The sequence below is a fragment of the Enhydra lutris genome, unplaced genomic scaffold (genome assembly GCF_002288905.1).
Source record: "Enhydra lutris kenyoni isolate GAN:26980312 unplaced genomic scaffold, ASM228890v2 scaffoldscaffold17, whole genome shotgun sequence".
Classification (NCBI taxonomy): Eukaryota; Metazoa; Chordata; class Mammalia; order Carnivora; family Mustelidae; genus Enhydra; species Enhydra lutris.
In genome coordinates, this window is record NW_019154101.1 from 37,130,491 (window position 1) to 37,154,335 (window position 23,845).

Here is a 23,845-nt window from a genome sequence, read left to right on the forward strand (position 1 = left end):
GCACCCTATTTTATATATTATTTATATATATGTTTAAATGTGTGTATATATACACACACATAGAGAGTGATTAAAAAGTGGAGACTATTTGCCCTTTTAAATTAGATTCCCCAAAAATGCTTTGGAAAGACTCTTGGCTTTGCTTTAGTGAAGAGGGGAAGAAACATTTATTATTATTTCTTCTAGCTTCAGACTTTTATGATTAGAATCCATCTCAAATAACACTCCTCAGACTCTCATGTTATGCTTTGAGTGAACTGCAAAAAATTAAACCACTAAATGTGTTCTTGCCAGTGTATTTTGGATCCAACACAACTTCTGTTTCGGATCTTTTAAATTAACCTTTGCAGTAGTAAGAAGATAAGTCTTTTTAGGAACTCCTATTTTAGCCTGTAATTTTCAGAAGTTCAAAGAAGGATTTTTACCTCTTAGATGTGTTATTTTTTAAATCAAGACATAGAGCCGAATGCCAGGTTTTACTCATTTGAGTGAAATTGTTTGTGAATCTGAATCAACCTGTTTGGGACAGTACACTTGTCGCCTGCTAAGCGTTGTGTTCCTATATTGTGTCCTGGAAAGTAACTGCTGACTTACCACGGCATAGGACCTATGGGACTTCCTGGCCCCACCGACTGGGCAGGAGGGTCAAGAAGGGCAACCACACAGGGCTGTGCGGACTGGGCCCAGTACAAGACACCACAAAGATGAGAGAGACTGGAAGTCCATCCCGTGCCCAGTTTGCCAGACGCTGTGCCCTGGTGCAGGGCTGTATTACTCAGAGAAAGGGGCACCTTTCTAGCATTCACCATGATGTCATATGGTCCCTACACACAGGCTCATTAAGATGCCATATGGACTAGTGGTGGATTTAGACATAAAGACACATTCTGATTTGTAATCATCATTTTATGTTTATAAGACTTAATATATGGCTATAAAATCAGGACCTAGGACATACAGATTATATGACCTGAAAATGGACACTTCATTATTGAAGTAAGGGAGTCATTACTCAAAAGTCCTTATTTGGAACTGTCTATCATGGGGCAGGATATTTTTAGTTTCCTTAATAGTTGATAATGTTATACAAAGCCTATGTGTGCATGTGTATGTCTCCCTCTCTCTCTAAATATGTTCTTTTTTTAGTTCTCATTGAAACAAGAATCCTAAACTTTCTAAACTCAAATAAAGAGGAATAAAGTCTCTAAAGACATTTCTTTGTCTTAAGTACAGAAAGGAAGCTCCTTCCATCCTTTTGAATTTGTTCCCATCCTGTAATCTACAAGCTGATTTTGGTAATAAACCTCACATGATTGGCACATTGCCTTGCATTGAACTGTGTATCTCCAAGTCTGAAGTTTCTCACTACTTGTAAAAAATACTTCAACACATTGCTGTGAAAAAAGGAAAGGTTTTGTTTTCTGGAAATAGGCAAAATTTATTTAGTGTATGTATTGCTTAATGTATAATAATATATAGATTACATAAAGACCTCCTTTAAAAAATTTTTTTTATTTACTTGACAGAGAGAGATCACAAGTAGGCAGAGAGGCAGGCAGAGAGAGAGGAGGAAGCAGGTTCCCTGCTGAGCAGCAATGCGGGGCTCGATCCCAGGTGCCTGGGATCATGACCTGAGCCAAAGGTAGAGGCTTTAACCCACTGAGCCACCCAGGCGCCCCTAAAGAACTCCTTCTAAATTAGTTCCTTCTTTAAAGACCTTATCTCCAAATACATTTGCATTCTGAGGTGCTGGGGTTACGGCTTCAATACATGAATTTGGGTGGGTGATATAATTCAGCCCGTAACAATGCATGAACAGTTTTGTTCTTGTTCCCCTCAGTAGGCAAAAAGTTCCTGTTGTATGATCAGAGATATGGCCATGTGCTCTGTTTACGACTGGTTCCCTTACAAGCAAGTAGGAACATTCATGGTGGTTCTTTGTAGCATCCAGTATGTAGGTTCTTTGTGTATCATAACCCCCACTCATTGACCTTCTGAGGTATGTACAAACCTGCCTTCTGAATCTTTTCCTGTCTTTCCGAATCTTTCCCTGTCAAGTTTGTTCATCACTCAACCTGAGGACTGTTGTAAGTTGTCCAGAACTGCATTGTGTTTATGAATCAGAAGCTATCATGATAATTATCTATGGAATGGGTCACAAGTTTGGGTGTGCACTGAAATCACCTGATGATCATCTTAGAAGTCCTGAGCTGGAAACTCTATGGGCTCAAGCATTGGTAGTGTTTGCAGCTTTCCAGAAGATTCTCTTGCCTCCTAAAGTCTGAGAACCCCTGAGCTACCATCACTTCTCTGTTCCTGTATTTTTTGGTACATAAAATCTAATTGCCCAATGAAAGTAGGCTTATGCAATTTCCCCTTCCTTCCCTGTGGGACCTTGTTCTCAGGACACATGATATGCATGCCTGAAAAGGAAAGTACAAGACCGAAGCAGATTTCTGGTTGTTGGTCATAAAATTTCAGTTGAATTCTTCATCTCCACATGACTCAAAGCAGGATTTATTTTAGCAACTTTATGAATACAATTTATTTTAATAACTTTATGAATAAATTTATAAATTTATGAATACAAAAAATGTATTACATTATTCTTTATCAGCGAGATAGGATGGTCGATAGAATTGTTTCATTTTCTTTCTCATTTATCATAGTTTCCTTTTTAAGATCTCACAGTACAGAATCAGGCTACTGGAAGTGTCAGTTAATTTGATGTTCTTTCAGGGCCTGCTTCTATATTTTGATATAACTACATTTTAACCTTTTGGGCAACATTCTTCGAAATAGCAGCTTCGTGGTTCACTTTTTTTCCCTCTATTTTTAAAATTTACATGTTATTTTTTTCCCCAACTTTTTATTTACATTTCAGTCACTTAACATACATGTAATATTAGTTTCAGATGTAGAATTTAGTGATTTATCACTTACATACAATACCCAGGGCTCATCACAAGTGTCCTCTTTTATACCCATCACTCACTTAACCCACCCCCCCTGCCCACCTCCCCTCCAGCAACTCTCAGTTTGTTCCCTATAGTTAAGAGTCTGTTTCTTGGGGGTGCCTGGGTGGCTCGGTTGGTTGAGCATCAGACTCTTGATTTTGGCTCAGGTCATGATCTCAGGGTCCTGAGCCCTGCATAGAGCTCTGCAGAGCTCTGCATTGGGCTTCCTGCTCAGTGGGGTGTCCGCTTCTCTTTTTCCCTCTCCCTCCACCCCTCACCCCTGCCTGCATGCTCGCTCTCTTTTTCTGTCTCTCAGATAAATAAAACCTTAAAAAAAAAAGTTTATTATAGAGTTTAAATACTAACCCTTTATCAGATATGACATTTGCAAATAGCTTCTTTCATTCCATAGGTTGCCTTTTAGTTTTGTTGATTGTTTTCTTCTCTGAGCAGAAGCATTTTATTTTGATCAAGTCCCAATAGTTTATTTTTGTTGTTGTTTCCCTTGCGTCAGGAGACATATCTTGGTAGAAGTTGCTATGCCTCATGTCAGAGTTTACTGCCTGTGTTCTTCTCTAGGATTTTGATGGATTCCTCTTTTTGTTGAACTTCTGTTGTAGTTTTCCTAATGCTTGCTCCCTGGCTACCAGGAGCCGTCCGGGTCCATGGGACCAACTCAGTCTGGGGTGGGTTGGGCCAAGAAAGGTTAGTAGGAAGGCAAAGTAAAGGCCACATTCTTGTCTATACCTCCATGGAGAATCTTTAATTCCCTACACTGTTCCTTTCATTCTCCTCACTTAATTATGGACTTGAGCCTTCAGATGAGCATAGACCTTCACTTGATTTAGGATCCATGCCTTTATGGTTTTCAGGTCTTGAGAAGGACTGATTATCTCTGAACATCTTCTTCCAAGGCCATTTTCTGTATGATTGTTGTGTGTTTTTCTGCTCATATTATGAATGAGATGATCCCCCCAAATAGCTTTTTTGTGGCTTTAGAGGAGCAATAAAGAGCATGGGACCTGTCTAGGACTAGTGGGAGACCAGCAAACAGATTTCTAATATGTTGTGTGTGGTGCTTTACCTTAAGAACCCATTCATCACTTTCCATTGTAGTGCCTCCTAAGTCTTGGCCAAGAAGCAAGGATGATACCTATTCTTAACCTGGTTCATCAAAATATACCCATTCTCTGTACCATCTACCTGTTGCATAGTAGAATATACTGGATACTAACTTAAGCAGATGGATACATAGTTCAACTCCGTACCAGCTAACTAATGTACTTTGTCCAGGTCACATAAGGTTGTTAACTGATTGCAACACATATGTCTTAAAGAAGGGCCTTAAGAAATTAGTCCTTTAAGCAAATAATATTTATAGTTTTATGGGATTGTATTTAATTATAAAATCTACATGGGCATCATAAAAACTTTGGAAAATACAGAAAAGCACATGGAAGGAATTAAAATCATTTATAATTCTACAATTTGAAGAAACCAACTATTAACATTTTGATGTATATTGTTCACATCCTTGTTTTAGGATGTATGTGTAGTAGCGTTTCACATCTCCTTCTCCTTACCTAGTTTTTCTACCTAAGATGGTATTTATACTTTTCCTACCATCAGATAGCCTTCTAAACTGTGCTGATTTAGCAGATAATACCTCATTTTTGCACACTTAAAGTATTTCTGAATTTCTGTAAAAAGAGCAAGGTGATGGAAATTTTTTTTTTAAGGTGATGGAAATATTTACAGCAAGGGGCTTCACACACTCCTGCATAAATTTTTAGAATAAATGTGCACGGGGCAAAACAAATAGACATTTTAAAAGCTTGTGATACATATTGCTAAAAAAGATTCTATCACTCTGCTCTCCTACCAGCATTTTTTCAGAGTTCCCAGAATCCTCACCAATTTTCAAACATTATTATTATTATTATTATCATCATCATTATTATTATTTTAAATCCTGGCTACTTGGTGGGTGAAAAAAAATTGCAGTGCTTAAAATTTTATATTATATATTTTATATTAAATTTTTAATAGTGAAGTCCTTCATGACTCACTTTTATATATTTACCGAAGAAGTTTTGTGTAGTGGTTAAGTACGGCTGCTCTGGGGCCCAAGTGTTCCCTTCCGGGCAACCATGGGTAAGCTCTTTTATCTCCCTGTGTTCACGTACCAGCTCTGATAATGGCGATACTTACTTCATGGAGTCCGTATGACGATTAAAGAGGGTATCACATGACAAGTGCCTAGAAAGCACTTGGTATTACAGTAAGTATTACACACCTGATCCATATCAGTTACTCTTACGTTCTCTAGCATTTAGATTTCTTCATGTATGTGTTGCTTTTTCATTGTCTTTATTTGGGCAAGTGGTTTTGTTTTTGTTTTGTTCTAGCACGAGGTTTTAGTATATTAAGTACGTTAACCCACTACCTGCATATATTGTAATTTCCCCCAATTTATGGTTTGCCTTTAAGTTTTGTTCAAGGTGTGGACATTTTGGGTATCAGGAAATTCAGGCTAGGGGATGGCATAGTTTTGGTCCAGCCTGGGTCTTTTTTCTGCCCCTCGGCCCTGCCTGTAGGAAAGTTACATCCTTATCACTGGGAAGGTCCGGTATTGATTCTTGTCACCAGATAGCAGAAATGGCATTTGGAAGCAGGATATTAAAAATCATTATCTTGGAATAAAACTTCAGCTTAATTTATGTAAATAATGATGATAGCAGATGACAGGTCATGGATAATATTTCACCACTTCCCAATTATGACTAAATCCAACTCGTCAGCATTCTATAGTGAGATAAAATTAATTTCTTCAACTTGAAAGAAGCTTTGAATTTGAGATCAAGATCCCTCATAGATTGAGTGTCCATTAAGTGCTACTACATTTTCCTTCTTTTCTGCAAATGACACAGTAGGAGGATAATCTTTGTAGCCACAAAATCTTGTGCACAGGGGGAACATGTTCAGTTTTTTGGCATTTACACGTGCTACTAAAAATGAAAGTTTTTCACTTCCCTGGAAAAAATGTGGACATAGAGAACATTATTTTCCCTTGCTATGTAGCAATGAATTAGAACCACCCTTGCGAAAACACGGAAATTCTGCTAAGCTGCCAACTTGTTTCAAAAATTCATTCAAAGTACAAATATTGCCGACAACACCTGAATGTGTACATCGACACACAGTTCCGATATGAAAGTAACATCTGTGTTCATCTGTGTATATGCCTGTTCCACATCCAGTTTGTACTCCTCCCGGATTTGCTCAGTCTCCACTACCCCCTAGTTCTTGGCTGTCTGATCAGTGAAGAACCAAGAACCCAGCCGCTTCCTCTGTCGCCTCATCCCCTAACACTGCCATTCATTTCAGCCTCCCCCAAGGACCAGACTTTGGCAAGGCCTCTGTAACATCTGCTACATGACAGCCACCGCAGCTCCAGTGTAAGGGAGTGACCTGATGCTCCCACAGAGGCTTACATGCCCTCATGCCTGGTTTCACAGCAGCACCAGGTCATGGACATAGGACTTGGTTTCCCCAGTGGCAGCCCTGAGGAGTAGAGGGGTTTTAATGTCCATTGGCTGAATACTGACCAAGAAGAGACAGGAGACAGGCAGGAACCAACAAATTTATTTCATTTATGTCATTTATGACTCCCTTTTTCTCCTTCTCATGGACTATTCCAGGTGCCATGACTCAATGTAGTCTTTCTGGAGACTTCCAGTTGACTAAGCAACTAGCTATGTTGTTTTGTGAAGCTGTAGCCAGCTCGGTATTTGTCTCTGTTCTTTCCCACCTCACATCCCTGTTCCCCCTCACCCTGGTGGCCCTGAGATTGTATCACGAGTAATATGTTGGCACATAAAATTTTCTTCCGACTGCTTTCTTGGGAACCTGGGATAAGGCAGCATCTGAGAGCTTTCATATACATTTAAATGAATATTTTATACTTAAGTACAGTGTTTAGCATTCAGGTATGAGTAAAATACCAACATGTGCATAAAAACAACAACAAAAGTACAAATATTGCTACTGTGTAATGGTTAAACCAGAGTGTTATATTACTACTAGGCTACTAGGGTTATGTGTGATTGAAATTTTCCATATGAAAAAAATTTTCAAATAGTTTTGTTAATGATACTTTACACTACGGACCTTGGGAAAAACTGATCATCTTTTGTTTCTGACACTTCATCTGGTTATGCTACGTGATTGCCGCCTAGGTGGGTATCTTCTTTATGCCCATCTCTCCTACTTACTAAAATCACATTAAACATATCTCTTTCACTTTTAGTAACTTCTATCAGAATATATTTTCAGATGTCACCCCCTCAAACAGTCACTCAAACTGAAGTCTGTATCAGTGATAATGAACAGAGAAGCAAGGAAATTTCAACATCCAAATTTTATACTTCCTCATTAGATTTTTGCCTTTGTTTTGTTTTACTTCAAGCATGTTTTACTTTTATAAGATTTTTAAGAAAAAACATTTTTTAAAAGATTTTATTTATTTATTTGTATATGTGCTGCCGAAGCGAGCACTTAATTTATTTATTTGACAGAGAGAGATCACAAGTAGGCAGAGAGGCAGAGAGGGAGAAGAGAGCCGAGCAGAGCAGGGAGCAGAGAGCCGGATGCGGGGCTCCATCCCAGGACCCTGAGATCATGACCTGAGCCAGAGGCTTAACCCGCTGAGCCACCCAGGCGCCCCGGGAAAACATTGTAAACTAATGATTTATATGTTAACTGTTTTAAGAACTCTTAGGAATCTTGGGACCAGGCATGCTAAGCTGTTGCTGAAACAGACAAAAAATACACAGCCCTTAGAGCTGGTCCTACAGTCTTGGCAGTACATTGATTGTCCTTATTTGAAAATCTTTATCCGTGGGGCGCCTGTGTGGCTCAGTGGGTTAAAGCTGCTGCCTTCAGCTCAGGTCATGATCTTGGGGTCCTGGGATCGAGTCCCACATCGGGCTCTCTGCTCAGCAGGAAGCCTGCTTCCCTCTCTCTCTCTGCCTGCCTCTCTGTCTACTTGTGATCTCTGTCAAATAAATAAAATCTTTAAAAAAAAAAAAAAAAAGAAAATCTTTATCCTTGCAAGTATTTTCTTCTTCTTTTTCCTTTTTCTGTGCCTGTTTTGACTTGCGATTATTGGAAAGCATAAGGCAAGCAAAAGTGATTGGTTCCTCATGCAATCTGAAATTTTACATTGCTGACTGAGTTCCGAGCTGCAGATGTCTCATGGGCTAGGAAGCACGGCTGTGTTCACGGCTCTCGGTCACGTTAGTCCTTTCCTTGTGAGCAAAATGTCATAGAATATTTAGCTCCTGTAGTATCTGTGTTGCCTGCAGCCTGGCATAGAGAACTGGCAGCGCTGGGCTGAAGTTTCCTTGTTTTGAGCTTCAGTGCTCTCAATGCGAGTATTTGACTCGCTCAAGGAGTTTAACCCCAGTCTCTACTTGCAGGCAAAATGAAGGACCGGCTAGCTGAACTTGTGGAGTTAACCAAGAACTATGACCAGCAGTTCACAGACGGAGACGATGACTTTGACTCGCCCCACGAGGACATCGTGTTCGAGACGGACCACATCCTGGAGTCGTTGTACCGAGACATCCAGGACCTTCAGAACGAAAACCAGCTGCTGATGACCGACGTGAAGCGGCTGGGAAAGCAGAACGCCCGCTTCCTCACGTCCATGCGGCGCCTCAGCAGTATCAAGCGCGACACCAACTCCATCGCCAAGGACATCAAGGCCCGGGGCGAGAACATCCACCGCAAGCTGCGCGCCATGAAGGCGCTGAGCGAGGAAGCCGAGGCCGGGCGCGGCCCCAACTCGGCGGTGGCACGCATCTCGCGGGCGCAGTACAGCGCGCTCACGCGCACCTTCCAGAGCGCCATGCACGAGTACAACCAGGCCGAGATGAAGCAGCGCGCCAACTGCAAGATCCGCATCCAGCGCCAGCTCGAGATCATGGGCAAGGACGTCTCGGGCGACCAGATCGAGGACATGTTCGAGCAGGGCAAGTGGGACGTGTTCTCTGAGAACTTGCTTGCCGACGTGAAGGGCGCGCGGGCGGCCCTCAACGAGATCGAGAGCCGCCACCGCGAGCTGCTGCGGCTGGAGAGCCGCATCCGCGACGTGCACGAGCTCTTCTTGCAGATGGCCGTGCTGGTGGAGGAGCAGGCCGACACCCTGAACGTCATCGAGCTCAACGTGGAGAAGACCCTCGACTACACTGGCCAGGCCAAGGCGCAGGTACGCAAGGCGGTGCAGTACAAGAAGAAGAACCCCTGCCGGACCCTCTGCTGCTTCTGCTGCCCCTGCCTCAACTAGCGGATCGGCCCGGCCGCCTCACCCCACCCCTGCCAGCAATGGCCGGGAAACACCCCGGGGAAGATCTGGGGCTCCTCCACGCAGGGGTGAGTTGCCCCAAGCCTTATGGACTTCGGTCCTTGGAGAAAGAAGAATTTTGAGGGGCGAGAATTCCCAACCCATCTTGTGTTTGGGAAGGGGCTGATGCTGTCTGGTGTTTCTTCAGTAAGGACAGACACTCACTGAAGTTGTGTGAGGTCATCATCTGGCACGTGGCCCCCTTTCCCTCTCCACGGAAGCCGGATAAAGAACTGACGCTGTAGTTTACTGTACCGTGAATGTCCATGGCATGCTTCCTAATGAAACTCTCAGGGGAAGTCAGTTCTGCATCGGCTGATAGTATGAGCTCGTTATCAAGGCTCAAATTCCTTCACCTTATCCTGAAAGTCCCTTGGTTCTGTTCAATTTCACATGACCTGGATTTGGGGGAAAACTGTCCGTCTTTCATTTCTGATTCTTCATCTGGCTTATCCTGTGTGATTCCTGCCTCGATGCATACCTTCTTTCTGCCCACCTCCCCTACTTACCACATTTAACACATTATTTCCTTATCTCTCTCACTTTTAGTATTTCCCATCAGAATGTATTTTGGATTTTTTTCCAAATATTTTTAAGCACTGAGTTTTGAACACACACTCAAATTGAAGTATGTTACCCGTCATATTTTATATATTTTTCATAAATAATTTAAAATTTATCTTTTTACTTGATAATACAAATGCACATAAATATGTAAATGTAAAATACTAATATTAACACATGTACAGAAGGACCAATTGGTTTAACTTGACTTTTGTAAATATGGTCTATAAATACCAAGAGCAATACTTGTACTGATCATTGGTGTTGGTTTGCTTGTTTTGAGTTTATCTTGCTCCCATCTGCATAGTCACAATTCTATTTTGAACCACTCTGTGTTGGTTGTGGTGGTACAGACAGATGTCAAAGGCTAAAATGCATACAGAACTGGAGATGATAAAATAATGTCTTTGTAAATACTTCTTTTGTTTTATTGTGGACCATTTCTTTCATGTACTGAAAGGGAGTAACTTAAAATAATAATGTTTCTCAATTTAGCTTAATAAACATTACATTATAATATCCCCTTTGTGTATTTCTATCTTGATCACTTAAGTCTTAGTTTGCTTTTTCAGTTATTATTCTTAAAAATTCTACTAGCTGCGCAAGACTGCAGCGTCTAGATGGAACTCTGAAGAGAAGGGGAAAAGAGGAAAAACAATTCACTTGTGGGTGTCCCGCTTTCTTTCCCAAGTTACTTACAATAGTTTAGCAAATCATCATGTTTCAGAGATTTGGTTTTGTTTGCAAAATTGTAATGCCCTTACCCACATTTACCATGCTTTCTGTCTTTCTTCTGAGTCAACCCTTAACTGCTTTTACTCATTATTTACTAAATGAACAAGTTTACTCAGCAGTCAAAATTCTCGGGTCTTTCACACAGATTTTAAAAAGGAATAGAAAGAAGATCCTGTGAACTCTTTGGAACTTACTGACGAACCTACTTATGCCCATGAAAATCTAGCTCTGCCCCTAATTTTGATTTCATGGTTAAATATGAGAATTGTGGAGACCAAGTTCACTGGGCTCCTCTCAGATTTCTCCCAATTTCTTTCTCAGCTAACCCCATGGATATGTTTCACTTTTAACTGAATTTCCTTCCCCCCCCCCGCCCTCCCCAAAAACTTCCCATGGCTCCATTGCTGTCTTTCTTTGTAGAAAAGTGATATTGGATATTATTTATATAGACCACCAGCTAGTTTCCCTGAGAGAGAATTGTTCATGAATTTGACTTCTTTAAACATATACAGCATTTTCTTTGCCTAGAACCAATCATAAAAGTAAACGAGTTTGCAGGCTCTGTGTATTTTTTGATTCCCCACATTTCACATTGGAGAATTAAGTAAACACTTTCATTTACTAAGTGGTTAGTGAACTGTTGCCCATGACAAAGTAAGAATTTTTCTTCTTGCTTTTTAGTAACTGAGTGTTGCATAGTAGTTAAGAACGCTGATTCATGACCTCCCTCTCTCAGTTTAAATCCTAACTCTGCCTCATCCTAGCTATATGATTTGGGCACATTACTTACCCTGTTTGTGCCTCAGTTTCCTCTTCTGTAAAATGGACATAATAAAGCCTACTTCATCAAGGTGTTGTAAGAAGTAAAGGCTATCTATGTTCATTATTGTTATTATATAACTTTTTGTAGACTGAGAGAGCTAATACTAACAGTAAATTAATAGTTATTAACTTCTGAGAGAAAAAAATGTTTATTTTTCTGTTGATAGTCTTTAACAAAATGGAATAAAGAAACTAAGACCTATCTTCTTCGAATATTAGGGCTTTTTTTTTTCTACCACAAAAAAACCATTTTCACAATAGCATTTCTATTCCTTCTTATATCCAAACGTGTTCTGAAAAAGTATTAGATGTTCCGCTTAAAATTAACAGTTAAGCAGGAAGCAGCTGTTCTGTTCAATTTGGCGAGGATGTTCTCCTGATCTTTCCAAGCTGTGAATCAGAAAGTGTTCAGTTGTAGAGGCCAGGTCACAACAGACTAAAGGGAACAGCTGGCTTTTCCCACATCCTGCCTTGTTTCCCCCAAGCCCTTCCTGGCTCTGAGTGCCATTCCAGTTTGTGAAATGCTGGTGTTTTCCTCAGGAAAGGGTACTCCAGTGCCCCCAAGAGGTGCTGCAGAGGTTGGCTTTACCCAATCCCACAATGCCCTCTTGGCAAACTCTGAAAGTTGACTTAGGGCAAGAAGAAAACTTTGTGACAAAGCCACTCATTTCATACACTAATATCATTTAATGTACAAAATGAAGGAACCAATCACAAAGAACAATAGATCCTTAGGGGGCAGAAGGTGGAAATCTATTTCTAAAGCTATTTTCACATAAGCAGTGACTCCTTCTAACTAGCCAAATGCCAAACCTTACAGTCACCGCCACAAATTATAGGCAGTGACAACTCCAGAAAGATCAGAACTAAGAGAGATGCTCACCTATGATGCATCAGTACCCAGGATAATGTAAGTTTGAATTTTTTAAAAGCCGATCAATAATTCAAAAGAGTTTGAACTGTGACATCACAGGAGTAAGTTTATGGCCTTTCAAGATAATGACTTTGAAAGAAAACAGTGTTCTTCTTGTGCTTCATATTTATTTAAAAACAGCCTCAATGCTTTATAGTTGAATGTCATATGCACATACGTTTCAGGCTCTACAATGTAAGATTCTTGTCTTGACAGGAACCAGCGGAAGATTGTGTACAGCTTAAAAATAATAAAATAGGATAATTGTCATCTTGGATTTTATATATCAATCCCACCATTCTATTTCCACCATCAGACATTTCCACTCCTCTCTTTGAAATATAAACAGTATCTCTAATGCAGCATGAATTCACTCATTTGTAATCAGGATGATAGTTTGAAACATACAGTTGCTGTTAAAGTAACAGTTGACTTGCTTTTGATAGCAAGAATTGAGAATTCTTGCAACTAATAAAACGTGGCTATTAGAAAAGGAAATTGAAGAGGATCTAGAATGCAACCTCACCATCATATGAATATTGGGTATCTTTACTACCAGCATGTGTTACAAAGGAAGGATGAGATAGCCTTATACACTGGAAACTTCTACTGTAAAAATTATGTATATATTGGTAAGAAAGAAGGCTTGGGGCGCCTGGGTGGCTCAGTGGATTAAAGCCTCTGCCTTCGGCTCGGGTCATGATCCCGGGGTCTTGGGATCGAGCCCCGCATCGGGCTCTCTGCTCGGCGGGGAGCCTGCTTCCTCCTCTCTCTCTCTCTGCCTGCCTCTCTGCCTACTTGTGATCTCTGTCAAATAAAATAAATAAAATCTTAAAAAAAAAAAAAAAAGAAAGAAGGCTTTCTCACCTGATGATCTGGTTGAGAATATATAGGATGCTCTTAAACCAGTGATATCCTAAAAATTGAGGAGTGAGAAACAACTCCCCAACACTATCATTGTCTAATTCTTTTTTATTTTTTTAAGTAAGCTCCATGCTGGGTGTAGATGCAAGGCTCGAACTCATGACCACGAGATCAAGACTTGAGCCAAGATCAAGAGTCAGGCACTTAACCGACTGAGCTACCCAGGTGCCCCTCTAATTCTTGATATTTATTTTGAAAGGATTTTATGCCCCATTTTAATTATAAGCATCTTTAAGCCACTCTTGAACCTCCTCCATCTTTCCTGGTCTGTATCTCTACATTTGCAAGGTCTTAGACGCAACTCTTTAGGCATAGCTGCCCTCTGTATCCAGGTATCCCACAATAGTCTTAGCAGATACAAATAACAGCATGAAAATTACATTATATTATATACATATAATATAATATATAATAATATGAAATATTAGTCCAGGGGCTCTGAGAAGTTGACTCCAAGAGGGAATCCAACATGCAAAACTTTAATTCACAGAAATTTATTGCAGAGACACTGAGAGATAAATCACAGCTACCATAGTGTCCCTGCAGCGCTCAGTCATGGAGGGTGGAGAGGGGGGGCTTGGTGGAAATGGATGGATTTCAGCACCCATCCCTCAGGCCTGCTGGCCAGTGAGTGAGGTGTGTTCTGACCAACGCTGCCCTTCTCTTCACCAAGCAACCTGGGCTTCCTCTGCTGGACTGCTTTTTGATTTTTAAGGGCAGACGGTATCATCTTACTTGTTTTTTAATCTTCGTGTTTTGCTGGTTTCATAGTACTTGATGTTCATGGTCAGAATGCAGAATACAAATATGCAGAATTTGCTTTCTGTTATGAACGACTTTGTGTACATCTTTTAAAAATGTGTTGGAGGGGCGCCTGGGTGGCTCAGTGGGTTAAGCCTCTGCCTTCGACTCAGGTCATGATGCCAGAGTCCTGGGATCAAGTCCCACATCGGGATCTCTGCTCAACAGGGAGCCTGCTCTCTCTCTGCCTGTCTCTCTACCTACTTGTAATCTCTCTGTCAAATAAATAAATAAAAATCTTTAAAAACTGTGTTGGGGCACCTGAGTGGATCAGTCAGTCAAGCAGAGGACTCTTGGTTTTGGCTCAGGTCATGATTTCAGGGTCCTGGGGTGAGCCCTGAGTCAGGCTCTGCACTCAGTGGGGAGTCGGCCCAAGGATTTTCTCTTTCCCTCTCCTTCTACCCCTTTCCCTGCTCTCACTCGCACATTATCTCTGTCTAAAATAGATAAATGAATCTTTTTTAAAATTTTTAAGTAAAAAATGTGTTTATTTTATAGCATAAAGCCCAATATCTCATCTTCGTGCCCAGTGGAAAGACTGTGCGGGGTGCTGGGCCCATGGGGGAGGAGGGCAGCATCCTGAGAATAGGGTAGGACTTGGTGAGCTGCGGAAGGGAAGGTAGGATTGGAAAACAAACTGCTTGAGGGGAAACAACTCATCCAAGAGGATGGTCAATTTGAAAGGGCTATGCAGAGAGAGAATGAAGGTCTGACTCACTAGGGAAGCCCGCAGAACCAGGGGCAAACCATGGCCCAGAGGGAAGTTTCCAGGTAAAGAGTTATTAAAGGTACAGACTCGGATTGGATGCAAGGAAACTTGTAAAACTATGTTCTAATCTGGAAAGAATTATTTTCTTTTTATTCTTTCAGCCGTAGAAGATAAAGATTATTTTGTAAATCTGGGGTCACGATGTACTGGCTTGAGTTTCAGCTGTTCACACTCCTCTGTACTGTGGCGTCTGGGAGGGTAATTTGGGCAAAATCCCTGTTCTTGGCTCCTCGGTAGAAAAGGCTGTTTCAGGGTGATGGCTTTGGATGTCAGTCTCGAACTGTCCTTCATTATTGACATCTCTGTATAGATGAGGATGCCCTGTCAGACCTCAGCCCATTCTCCCAGGTATTTTAGGAGACCTATACATACAGACTCCTTAGAGAGCTATATAATGCTTATTCAGTACAAAAATGTTCAACTGCACATGTGCTCTGAGGGAAATAACGGCAAGTCCCCTCCTTTTCCTGCAGGAGTCAAAGACCAAGGAGAGACTGCTGTGACCCTAAACTGCCCTTTATTTTATCTGCAAGCTCAGCTGGGTTGCAAAGCCGCAGCCCTGCCCCGCCAACCCTCCCCCTGCACAGGCAGGGCAGATTCACTGTTGCGTGGGGTGCCCGAGGTGCCTTCCGGCTGACAGCAGCTGGTGCTATAGCTTTTTCAAAGCACAGCTTGGGATCAAATCATGAAGAGCCTCTCCAGGGGGAAGAGGATATACAAGGAACGTCACTCCTAGATGAAAAGAAATGATTTAGCCTTCGTGTGACACAGACAGGAATTTCTCTTGCAGCTAGGAGTGTTTAACTAGTTCATTCTTTGGCCCTGTCCTGTGGTTTACCCCAGTTTAATGCACCCTTAAAAGGGCAGAGATGAGGTAACACGATTTCTCTTCAGAATCTTCATCCCTATGTTGTAATCCAGTTCATGGAAGGAACCTGCCAAACAAGAAATGTGACTCAGTGGCAAGATATTAAAACACGCACTTCCCCAGGAGAAAGTGAAACTGTCTGGGAAAGGAAAGAAAGGGCCTGTTCCTGTAATGTTGGAACTCATCCCTAGGGGGGCCTCTTGTGTCTGGCACTCCGCATTGGCCATTATCAATATTTGATGTAACTCGGCAACGAGTTCCCATGTCCGAAAATCTTCATTAGCAAAAGTTGGGCTCTTCGAGCTGCAAAGAGTCTCAGAGCGACATGGAAAATGGACCCGCAGAAGAGCACACCGTAGGGTGAGAATGGGGCGAAGAGTAGCCCAGTCCTTCTCCATACGAATCAAGAGATTTATAGGAAATGTTTTTGGAAGGAATACTCTAGTAGTGTGAATGGATTTTAAATTTAAAATAGAAAGGGAGGAAGGATGACCTCTTCCCAGGATAGAAGGTGGGTCAGAAAGCAAGAGAACCCCAGGCATCCAGAAGTGCAGAGTGAAACTGGGGATGTGTGTCAAAAGTGGACCAAAAATTAGGAAGGGAAAGCTGAATATATAAAAAATAGATTTTCCTGCACGTGCATACCACACAGCCTTACTATATCATCACATGTGGTTAAGGCCACCGAGAAAAAGCAGGAGGGCAATTTGTTGCTCCCCAGTGGTTGGTAGCACAAAAACACGGTTGCCTCATATCTGTTTCAGGATATTGGGTCAAATGAGTTAGCCCACTCACTGACATGGGAAATGGTCCTGACTTCTGCCCTTGACTCTCTCTTCTCTGTACATTCTTTGTGGGCAACTTCATCCATCCTAAGGCTTTGTTCTCTTATGGCGGTAATTTCCAAACCTTTGTGGAGAGAAGACTGACCACCGATGGGTCCAGCAGCTCCCTTTGCCTGATGAGGTGCAAACACACAGTCTCAGCTTCACCCAAGGCGCCCAGCGCTGTCAGCGTGAGTAGGCAACCTCCCTGAGCCGCTGGCAGCCAACCTAGACTCTTCTGCTTGCAAGACTGCTCTTATTCTCATCTTCGAAAAGCATTGTTTTTGAGTAGTAAGGCTCAGCTCACAATGTATCCACCCAGCTGGGGCCTGCAAAGTACACCATAGGATGATGTAAGAGGACACGGGCATCATGGTGGGGCCACCCCTCTGCCTGCAATTCACCAGGGGATGCTGTGGCATTTGCCTAAGCCATTCACTCAATAATCTTTATCATTAGCCTGGCTCTGTCACCTGAGCTCCAGATTTTAATATCTTACTGTCTGCTTGCCCTTCCTTCTCAAATGTCCCACAGGTTCCCGAGACTCAACACTCTGTCTTTTCGCTATGGACCTTCTTCACTTAATGGGATCATTATCTTCCTAGATTTAGAGGCAAAAGATCAGAATCACCTTCACTGTCTACAAGCAAATGAAATGAAATTTAAATTGTTGCTGATATTAGAGAGCACGCAAGAGATTAATATTTGTGAACTATTTTGTGGTTAGCATAATCTGAAATGCACACCAGGTTCTTGAGTTGCTACAATTTCCTGTCTGGACTTTCTCTATTGACCCAGCATGGAAGTGTTTCACTTATCAGGAACTGTATTTTGACACTACATCTAAATTGATATAATCCTTCATGTTAATGTAATTGATCATTTAATAAATGTCTAGGGGCACCTGGGTGGCTCATCATTTAAGCATCCTGTTCTTGGTTTGGGCTCAGGTGGTGACCTCATAGGTCCAAGGATCAAGCCTCAGCCAGACTCTGTGCTCGGTGGGGAGTCTGCTTGAGATTCTCACCCTCTGTCCCTCCCCCCACTCAACTCGCATGCTTTCTTTCTCTCTCTCAAATAAATAAATAAATCTTAAAAAAAAAAAAAAAAGAATGCCTACCAGGTGCAGATCTGATACTAATTAATCTGAGTTTGAACTTTCACACATTTCTTTTACATACATAAGCTACCCAGGGACAGCTTGTGCAGGCCTTGTATCCCTGTGCCATGTTTAATGGCTCCTTTTCTCATTTTCACAAGTGTCTTGTTTGGATGATAAATTATATGGTCACCCAGCATATATCTGATATATAATCTGGGTGTTCTTCTGTTTGACATTTTTTAAACTGACCCTGACCTTAATATCTAACCAGTTTAGGGGCACCTGGGTGGCTCAGTCAATTAAGCATCTGACTTTGGCTCAGGTCATGATCTCAGGATCCTGGGATGGAGCCTGCTGTCCTGCTCCCCACTCAGTGGGGCGTCTGCCTGTTTCTGTCCTCTCCCCTTCCTTCTCTTTCTCCTGTCTCCTTCTCCTCCCCCTGCTTGTGTGCCGGCCTGATGGGCACTCATGCATGGTCTCTCTCTCTCTCTCTCAAATAAATAAATAAAATCTTAAAAAAATTAAAATAAAATCTAACCAGTTTAGTCTGAGCCCCCGTCCTGAGTGGCTGCAGAAAGACCCTGCCTTTTGTTAGATCATTCCTCTCCTTGGTGTAAAGCCCATGGAGACCGAGGATGTGGCCTTTCCTTTCTCACTGCCTCTTTCCGAGGCCATATTTCTTACTGGCCAAAAAGACAAAGTAAAATAAATATCCCTAAGAACAAATGAAAAATTTAAAGTAAAACATCACAAGGAAGGGAGAAAATTCAGAAAAACTAAAATGTAGAAATTAAAATATAAGGGTTAAACTATAAATGTAGTGAAAACAAGCTGTCACAAGAACCAGTGGTCACATTTAATTACAAAATAAAAATGAAAAGCTACCACATGTAAAAATAAAAACACAGAGATTTTAAATTTTTCAACTAAACTGGAAATAAGCAAAAATTCAAAAGGATGAAAAAACCAGAATGTTTTTAAGGGAAATATAAAGGCACTGTAAGGAAAACCAGATAGAGGTTGAACACTTGAAGAACAAAGAACTAAAATAGGAATGGGGGATGTTAGATAAAACGAATAAAATGAGATAACACATGTAAAATGCTTCTCGCAGTGAAGTGATGTTGACACAGTACTCCATAAAACAAAATTTGTCTCTAATAAAGTTGGAAAACAAAAGACAAGTTGGGAAAGAGGGGAGGAGGGAGTAAAGAGCCCCACTGAAAACAAGCCGAGAGTCCCTGGCAAAATGTCTACTGAGACTTCTCAGTAGTTGACTTCTGGATAGCTGGGAGATAGGAGGCAGAGGTAATACAAGGCCCTACTCTTTGCCCTGGTCCCCTGTCCCCTTGCATGGCTTTATGGTATCTATGACCCAAAGCTATCTGAGAGAGCCTCATCACAAAGAATTTTGGGAGAGAGTCTCGGTTATCGTCACACATGCTCAGGGAACAGCTCTGTTCTCTGAAATCCAGAAGAATATCATGCTCCGGTATCTAAAAGCGTCTGGCAAGTATTTGGGAATCCCCAACGTAAGCCAACAGATGGCTTTCCATTCTCACCTTCAGATGAGAAAATACATCCTAGGGTTGATGGTGTTCAATGATAATAGGATCACTAATTTAAATAATGAAAATCTGAGGCACCTGGGTGGCTCAGTTGGTTAAAGCCTCTGGCTTCCGCTCAGGTCATGATCCCAGGGTCCTGGGATAGAGCCCCGCATCAGGTCTTCTGCTCAGCGGGGAGCCTGCTTCCCCCTCTCTCTCTGCCAACCTCTCTGCCTACTTGTGATCTCTGTCAAATAAATAAATAAAATTTTTTTAAAAAAGATTCTGAAAAATAAATAAATAAATAAATAAACAATGAAAATCTATGCTGTATTTCTTCATAATATATCTGAGATAAAGAATGGGTTTTAAAGTAACCTGGACATTGAAGCATTCAACTGATGTTGAAATAAAAGGGTGTTAGGATGATGCTGGGAAGTGAAAGATTTCTGGTAAAGTGAAAGTAAAGATTCTCTTCAGGACAAGACACACCTTAGGAGGAGGCAGTTTCTGGGTCCAGACAATAATTTATATACCTATTTCAATTCAAGAAGACAACAAGTATACCCTCAGGAGATAGCCTTACCTAAGAGAAAGAGGTAAATGATAAGAAATCAGGCCAAAGCTGGGGAATCGAGAAAGCGATTCCTCAGGAACACTGTAGAGCCTTTCACGCTTTCCACACATACTGTAGGAGCCCTCTGGAATGCACTGGCTCAGGAATGCTTTGGCAGAAACCCTACTGGGATAACTGAGACTCTAAAACCGAGTCTGTCTCAGATCACCCAACTCAAGTGTGCATTCAAGGAGTTGGGGTAGGGCTTGAGAACTGGCATTTCCAACAAGTTCCAGGTGTTCTGTACACTCTGAGAGCCACTGGCTTATATTTAAAGACATGTTCATTTTCTTTTTCTTTTTCTTTTTTTTTAAGATTTTATTTATTTACTTGACAGACAGAGATCACAAGCAGGCAGAGAGAGAGTAAGGGAAGCAGGCTCCCTGCCGAGCAGAGAGCCTGATGCAGCGCTCGAGCCCAGGACCCTGAGATCATGACCTGAGCCGAAAGCAGAGGCTTAAACCACTGAGCCACCCAGGCGCCCCTACATGTTCATTTTCTTGCATAAGAAGCAGATTGGAGGTGTGTGGTTTCTGGTTGGCTGTGGCTCACTAAGGTCATAAGGGCAAGATCTCTTTCTAATTTACCCTTCTGACATCTTTGGGCATTCACTGACTATCCCTAGGTTTGTCTCCTCATGGATAAAGATGGCTAACACAACTCCAATAATTTCACCTTCACACCATCTCAGTAAGGGCAAGGAGAAAAGGGGAAGGAAGAGCATAAGCTTTCACTTCCCCAGGCTTTGTTTTGTTTTGTTTTGTTTTGTTTTTTATCCAGAAAGAACATCTTTTTCAGAACCCTCAACCAACTTTTCTTATCTCTCATTGGCCAGAACTGGATCACTTACCCACTAACCCCTTATCCCTGCCCCAAACTCATTACTGGCATAATGGGTGACATGATAATCACTGCCTTAGACCAATAATAATTTGTCCCCTGGGATAGGGGGAGACATCTATCTTGCCTAAAATCAAAACGCGAATGGCCGTTCAAAAAGTAACAAGTATCCAGGCACCTGGGTGAATCAGTCGGTTGAATGTCAGATTCTTGATTTCTGCTCAGGTCATGACCTCAGGGTCCTGGTGTCACCAGCCTCAGTCTCCAAGTTCAGCAGGGAGTCTGCTTGAGATTCTCTCTCCTTCTTCTGCCCATCCCCCACTTCTCTTTTTCTGAAGTAATTAGATAAATAAATAAAATCTTTAAAAAAAAAATATTGGCTATCACCCCAACTGGAGCCTACCTCTAGCTAACCAGCCAGCTAGATATTTTGCATACATTAATTCTCTGAATTCTCACATTTCTCTGAAGTAAACATTATTATTCTCATTTTGCAGGTGAGGAAACTAAGACTTGAGAAGGTTAAGTATTTTGCTCACACAGCTAGGAAAACTTTAGAATTTGAACTAGGTCTATTGATTTCACAGTCTAAATAATATCCTTACATTACGATTTCCTGATGTCTCTTGTTTCAGAGATAGCTCAGAGAAATCTTTGCTATCATAATGAGAGCCCTTGATTATGGATTTAAAAAGGCTGATCTATATTCTGTTTACTATATAGAATGTATGTGCACTATATTTCACAAGATTTGATACAAAAATTTTAACCTATGAGTACTTAATTAATTAATTAATTAATTTACTTTTCAGAATCTTTTTTTTAAAAGATTTTATTTATTTATTTGACAGAGATCACAAGTAGGCAGAGAGGCAGGCAGAGAGAGAGAAAATCCTGTCACCAAGGATAATATATTCCTAATGATATGACATAGCTTAATTTTTTTAAAGATTTTATTTATTTATTTGACAGAGTGGAGAGAGAGAGCACAAGTAAGCAGAGTGGCAGGCAGCGGGTGAGAGAGAAGCAGGCTCTCTGCTGAGCAAGGAGCCCGATGCAGGGCTCGATCCCAGGACCCTAAAATCATGACCATTCATCAGTCATCCCTTCTCTCTGGATGGCTCCCAATTCTGTTTTCTCATGCACATCTTCTGCCTGACACCTGACCCACATCCCTGCTGTTCTGTTCCCAAACAGAACTCTCCTACTCTGTTTCAGGGACCTTCACTGTAATATATTTCAAATAAGGTCTTCTTATGTTGCAATGCAGTAATGGTCTTATCACCTTCTGTGGACCAGGAGTCTGCAAATCCTAAAATGTGCTAACACTGTCCTTCTTTAACCCTTTGCCAGTTGTCCACTAGCAAATACCCCCCTCCCCCAGTTATCAGTTCTTCCTCCTCCTTACAAATCCATACCCACTTCTCCCATGTGACCACCACCTGTCAGCTTAGCCCTCATGTTCTTTTACCTGAACCATGTACTTGTCCCTGTTCACTGGGTCCTTCCTTCTGCCTTAGAGATCGTCTAAAGCATACATTTGGGGGCACCTGGGTGGCTCAGTGGGTTAAAGCCTCTGCCTTTGGCTCAGGTCATGATCCCAGGGTCTTCCTCCTCTTTCTCTCTCTCTGCCTGCCTCTCTACTTGTGATCTGTCAAATAAATAAATAAAAATCTAAAAAAAAAATACATATATATGTGAAAACAAAATATATGCTCATAAATATATCATCCAAGCTAGAAAAACTAGCTGGTATGTATTAGTCATCTATAGCTACATAGAAATAACATAAAATTTATCAGCTTAAAACAATAAATATTATCTTGCATAGTTGCTGAAGGTCGGAAAATCAGAGTTTGGCTGGTGGTTCCAGTTCTGGGTCTCTTATAAGGTTGAAGTCAAGATATTGGCCAGGGCTACAGTTACGAGAAGGTTTGACTGGGCAGGAGGATCCATTACCAAACTTGTTCATACGGGACCTCAGTTCCTTGCTGGCTGCTCTGTACCACATGTGTCTCTCAAAAGACCGCTCATTAAATGACCGTTGGTTTCTGCCAGAGGGAATGATCCAAGGGAGAGAAATCGAGACATTAGCAGCAGTGATGACCTAGTCTCTAAGGTTGCATATCACCTCTTCTGTTTTATTCTATTCATTAGGAATGGGTCATTGGATTCAGCCCACATTGCAAGGGAAGCTCCATCTCTTAAAGGAAGGAGTATCAAAGCATTTGTGAACACATTTTTAAATCACAAAAAAATGCATAAAGAATATCATGACTTAAATAAACACACGTGCACAGTGAAAAATACTTTAAACAGAGTAAAACATTTGCCCATAAGAAGTATGTCAAATGCAATTTCCTGAACATGAATCCATTTCAGTGTTGGAAAATTTGTCTTAATATTGTCACTTGCTTCCTAATATTGTCAGTTATAACAAATGTCACTGCATAGTGCTTTTCACATTTTGTTCCAACACTCAAGTGGATATTTGTCATGCCTTGCAGTTGCCAGATCTTTTGTATACCCTTCTGATGTTTGGGGGATGTCCTCCATTTTAAGGCCTGCTTCCTAAGGTAGAAGCCAGAACTTTGTTTCCTAACCTCCCTGTGGCTAGGACCTCGGGATGGAACTTGTGTTCCTTGACCCTGAGAGTCCCAGGAGGGATGTCAGTTTGGAAAAGGGCAGCATGGCCCAAAATCTGGCTTCCAGTAAGGAGAAGGGAAAGGACTCCAATGATGGACTCACATATGGACTCTTCATCTAGGGGTGCTGCTTTCCCATGTTGGCTTTATTCTCAGATAGCCTGTTTCTGTGTAATGCTCCTAGCGCTCTACTACACTATCCCAGTTTTTTCATTAACTATTGTTTCATTTAAAAACAAACAAACAAACAAACAAACACCTTAGTGACACACACACACACAAAAACCCTAACATTTTTATTCTGTCCAGAGAGTCTGTGAGTTAGAAATTGGAAAAGGATACACTAGCTTGTCCCTGCTCCATTATCTGGAGACTTAACTGGAAAGAGTCAATGGCTGGGTCGCTTCATAGTGACATGCTGAATTCAACTGAAGCTTCACTCATTTATATTTGCAGGAATTAATACTGACTGTTGATTGGGGCCGTTGACCAGAAAGAGTACATGTGGTTAC

The 23,845-nt window shown here is 41.5% G+C and overlaps 1 protein-coding gene across 4 annotated transcripts in view; it reads left to right on the forward strand.

The window, feature by feature from the left end:
• Positions 1-10,446, forward strand: part of LOC111147533 (syntaxin 11) — a 52,528-nt gene extending 42,082 nt beyond the window's left edge. For all 4 annotated transcript variants that reach the window (XM_022503601.1, XM_022503603.1, XM_022503600.1 and 1 more), the window contains exon 2: positions 8,438-10,446. In XM_022503601.1, the coding sequence (XP_022359309.1) occupies positions 8,443-9,306 (864 nt within the window). In that variant the 5' untranslated portion in view covers positions 8,438-8,442 and the 3' untranslated portion in view covers positions 9,307-10,446. The remainder of the gene's footprint in view (positions 1-8,437) is intronic.
• The last annotated feature ends 13,399 nt before the right edge of the window (positions 10,447-23,845 follow it).